At 43.3% G+C, this 4,909-nt stretch overlaps 2 gene segments (V, D, J or C); both read right to left on the minus strand.

The window, feature by feature from the left end:
- Nucleotides 1-2,143, minus strand: part of LOC106001761 — a 2,999-nt gene extending 856 nt beyond the window's left edge. Inside the window, 3 exon segments of the V gene segment in view lie at nt 384-448; nt 1,602-1,968; nt 2,062-2,143. Of these exon segments, the coding sequence occupies nt 384-448; nt 1,602-1,968; nt 2,062-2,143 (514 nt within the window).
- A 2,448-nt stretch (nt 2,144-4,591) lies between these two features.
- Nucleotides 4,592-4,909, minus strand: part of LOC106001763 — a 3,180-nt gene continuing 2,862 nt past the window's right edge. The window contains 1 exon segment of the V gene segment in view: nt 4,592-4,876. Coding sequence covers nt 4,592-4,876 — 285 coding nt within the window.

Here is a 4,909-nt window from a genome sequence, read left to right on the forward strand (position 1 = left end):
AGTCTGAGAGATATCCCAGCCTTCAATAGCCACCAGACATCCAGGTATTAGCGTGTGAAGGTCAGGGTACAGCATCTAGCTTCATAGTGACTCTGGTGACAGCAGCCCGCTGGGCTCAGGTCTCCAGGTGTCCTCATGAGATGAAGTCTCCCTGGTTTCAGTCCAGCCATGGACCCTGGATCACTCATGTCCCCCTTCAGAGCTTTCTGCCCAAGGATAAGAAGGCTGATCACTAATAGGAAGGAGATTTTGACCAGCAAAGATAGATGACTGCTGTGTCCAGAATCACACCTACATTCTCTGTCTTCATTCACAGATTCCCATTCACCAAAGAATACTATGGATGGATCTTAAACTTCTGTATCATGAAAATGTATCCCTACCCTGTAACATTCTTTGCCTGTTATCATTTTCCAGGTAGGCCATGACCCACTGTGAGCTCTCCATCCTGCAACCACACAAGGGGACTGAATCTTGATGACATTGCTGCCCTCTTGGTCTAGTGAGGAGGAATACAGAATCGGACTAGACACAGCAGGTGGACAGAATCCAATGAGAGCCTAGTGCTCTGGCCTTGGAAGACCCAGCTGGTCCTAGAGCCCAAGAGACACCAACAAAAGGAGTCTGTGGAGTATGGTTGGGCCAAGCCATGGAAAGAAAGATTTTCTTTTTGAACAAATGTACATATACATATAAGTATATTTAATTATTGTCTGTATGTAAATATAAAAAGGATTTTCCATTTAACAAGACAGCTGTGGGAAAATCTTATAGTGATCAAGGTCACCCCTTGAAACATTTTCACCTGTACTGTCCCTACCCACATTCTTCCCTTACTCTTTTTATTTTTGTAGGATACATATTGGAATCTAGCTGACACTTGCGTTTTTCTTGAGGGGTCGGGTAAAAGGTACAGGGACTATCAAAGTTCCCAGGATTAATTTTAAAATAATGTGTAATCTACCTATTTTGATTGGCTTTGAAAGAATAATTTATTTGGGTATCAGTATCAGCTATAAGTATGTACTTCTCGTTTATTTTGAAATTCATTACAGAATTAAAATTTTAGTTTGCTGAAAACATGTATCTCTTCTTCAACTTATCATAGGGCCCATTCTCTGGATAAATGCTCTCTGTCCTGAAAGTTGATGGCATGCCTTATATAATAACAACCACAATCCATAATGGGACTTACCGTTGCTGCTCAGCTGATCTTGCAGTAGACACACACTGCTGTGCTATCTGCTATTGCACAGACCAGAAAACACGATAGAGCCTCAGGAGCACTTCAGGTTGGAGTGGTGAATGCACACTTCTATCCCAGCACTGATCCTTTTAAATATTAAATGTTATGAAATTCCATGAGCTACAGCATTCCATCCATGAACTGATACCTTAACATCTCCCACATATAAAGAGGAAACACTAATGTCTGTGTTTGCATTATAATATCTAATGTTCATTAGGGCACAGAGCAGAGAAGGTCCAGTGAGTTAGGAAATACAGGGCTCAGAAGTTGTCTGAGCTGGGCAGGACAGAGAAGGGTTACCACAGCTGGAGAAGGCTCCTGGGGTTTGCTAAGGCTGGGCCTCAGCCCCCACCCCTCCCTCAGTGACATCCTCAGCTGGGGCAGGAAGGTTTGGGTAGAGAAAGCCAGTCCCTGTGCAGGGCTGTGCAAGCTGCTGGCACACAGATACAGCGCGGAGTCCCTCAGCTCCAAGGCGCTCATGTTCAGCTCAGAGTGATAGTCACTGAACTGCCGAGCTGAGAAGCGCTCAGGGATGCTTCCTTTCTCTCTCTCTGACTCTCGATAATAAGAAATGAGGAGCTGGAGGCTCTTGTCCTCGGCCTGCTGGTACCAGTACACAGTATTATGTCCAGAGTCAGGAGAGCACTGCAGAATGGCCTTTCCTCCCTTGGCTTTGATCAGGTGTCTGGGGGACTGGAGGACCCCAGCATGCACCACACCTAGGCAGGAAGAGACAGCAATGAAGGCCTAGCCCTGGAGGGCATAGGATGCTCCAGCAACCAGGCTCTGCCCCACCAGTGCCCCTGACTCACCTGTTCCCAGGAGACACAGGACAACACCACAGAAGAGCCTGGGACCTGGGGCAGAGTCCAGGGGAGCAGCCCCAGGCATCATCTCCCTACTGAGGTCACAGGTCTGAGAAAGAGAGAGAGGGGTGTGGGGAGACAGAGACACAGAGAAACAGAGAGAGAAAGAGATGGGGGAGGATTCTCAGCTCCTGGTTCAGCACTCCCTCTGTTTATCTAAACACTTCCCAGCCTGGGACCACAAGCCAAGGCTGAACCCACACTCTCCCAGTCAGGTAGCAGCTGGCTCAGTGGGCCCACACTGCCCCCTGGTGATCAGCTGCTCATTACTGGAATGTCACTCTACTGCCTGAGCCAGGAGCTGGCCCCAGGGTCCTCCAGACCCCAGGACAGCCCCAGAAGCCTGGAGGATTGTCTCTTGCAATCTCAGCTCTTGTCTGTAAACATGAGGGAGGTGTGCAACAGACCTTCTCTTCTAAAATGAGAAGAAAAGTCCTTCCTTCCTTCAGATATTGTGGTAAGCATGGAGAAGCCCAACATTTATTACATGCCAGGTGACATCAGTATGTTGTGACCTAGGCAAGTCATTGTCTTTGACCCTTGGTGATGCCCAGAAGGGAAGCACGATGGATTCCCTCAGTCAACAAGGCTTCTGCATGGCTGCCGCAGCAAATGGAGCGGTCATATGAAGAGGAAGCTGCCTGCTTGTGTATCTTCCATTTGTAAGATCCTAACAACTCTTTTGCTAATTTTTAGGTTAAATCATGTCTTCTTTCTAACTGATTCCTAGAAATTATTTGAAATATCTATATACTTCCCAAATACATTTTCATAAAACAGACATTATAGACATAGCAAATATAAAACATGTTTTATATATAATAAAATGTATTAATTAATTCTAAAGTGATACGATTTATTCTGAAGCATTGATAGTAATGTCTTGATTTGGGCTATTAGTACTAATGTGCTACATTTTCCTGTCTCTTTACTTTTCTATCCTGTTTCTTTATACTTTCAAGATTGAATTTCTTCTAGGGGACATCTTGATTTGTTGCAGTTATTTGTTCTTGTTTTGATTATTTTTTGGGTTGCTGGGGAATTGAACTCCAAACCTCACACATTAACACAAATGAATGGTCTAGTGGTCTTCTACTTAGATGCAACATCCATGCCTTTTAATAAGAACATTGACACTGCTCAGATGTGGTTGGACTGTTTATCTGGTGTCTGCATTTTGGTATGATTTTTCCTTCCATGTCTTTCTTGTTCCTTTCTTAGTTTGGTCAATCCAACCTGTGGGGTAGGGACACAATTTTCAATATTCCATTGTCTTTTGTGGATTTAACAACTATAACTTGGCATGTGGTGGTGAGAGTGGCAATTCAAAACATTTACTAGGAAATATAGGAAAGCAAGGTCATTTGGAAATCATATTGTCTTAAACCGGTATCAAATATGGATTACCACCTAAAAAAGGGTGAAATGGAGAGATTTGTTCTTAAGAACTTTTGCTTTTCAAAATATTGAACAGGAAATAGTTATTTATAACATCCATAAATTTGTGCAACTACAATAGGTTAATCAAAAATTATTTTAAATTATTCAAGAGAGTACATATATTAGATTACCATGTTGTAGTATGTACATATATGCAATTAATCTGCAAACAGTAAAAATAGACAAGTAAAACTGAAAAAATTGTAATTCTAACAGAGAACAAACTGAAAGTCTGCTATTCCTTTGGTGTGAGTGTAAATTGACACATGCAGTTTAGAAGCCTCAAAGGAAGGTACAGTGTAGATGATACTGCTGTTTGGATCTTTGAACTTCCTTTTAACACCTCAGGTGAGATATATTTTATAAAATTGAGCAAAACGAGAACGACATTAAACAATGACTTTCAATAAATTCACAAAGTATCATATGGACATAGTTTTAGGTATATTACAAATAGTGACAATTGCTTGTGTATAATTGATTTTGATGGTAATTCTTACTTACAATCCTATATTTTTTCTGCGGGGGGGTGGAGTTAAGGGGCCTGAACTCTGGGCTTGGGCGCTGTCCCTCAACTCTTCAGCTCAAGGCTAGCGCTCTACCACTTGAGCTACAGCGCCACTTCCCGCTTTTTTGTTTTTGCTTATGTGGAGCTGAGGAATTGAACCTAGGGCCTCAGGCATGCAAGGTAAGCACTCTACCACAGAGCCACCTTCCCAGCCCACAATCCTACATTTTTGTAAAGGACTGATAGCTACAAATTGTCTTAGTGTTACTTTATTCTGGCTGCCAACTCTTCAATTTGTATATGAGTGTTAGTGACACTCAGCCCAGAAGTTTATTGTCAATATGTTAAATTATATAAACTTACAATAGAACACTTACTTCTCACCGTCTTTGAGATTAAGCTTTCAAGTCCAAATCCAGATGTTGAATCTTGACAATAATTGTAATGTCAGAAAGCTTACCTCCAGTTTTTTCCCATCCTGACTTCCTTATTGTAGTAATTCAGTGGATATTTCCTGTCCTCCTGCTGTCAGATCTCCATTCTGGTTCCAAATCCTTTGTTCCCTTCGAAGAGGAGCAGGCCAGGCAACTCCTGAGTTTGGGTCTCTGGGAAGTGGGAGGAGGCTGAGCCCCTATGGTTTGTGCTCAGGAAGGAGTGGGCTGAGGCACACTGTGTCTGACAGCTGGCACACAGGTACAGGGCCGAGTCTCCCTGCTCTGCAGGCTGCATCTTCAAAGTGGAGAAGGAGCCATTGGGCCTCTGTGCAGAGAACCGCTCAACAGGCATCTCAGGTTTTTCTGCAGCAACTTCATACTGGAAGTGAGTCAGGTATTCTAGGCCTTGACC

This window comes from Dipodomys ordii, unplaced genomic scaffold, assembly GCF_000151885.1.
Source record: "Dipodomys ordii isolate 6190 unplaced genomic scaffold, Dord_2.0 Scaffold403, whole genome shotgun sequence".
NCBI classification, from domain to species: domain Eukaryota; kingdom Metazoa; phylum Chordata; class Mammalia; order Rodentia; family Heteromyidae; genus Dipodomys; species Dipodomys ordii.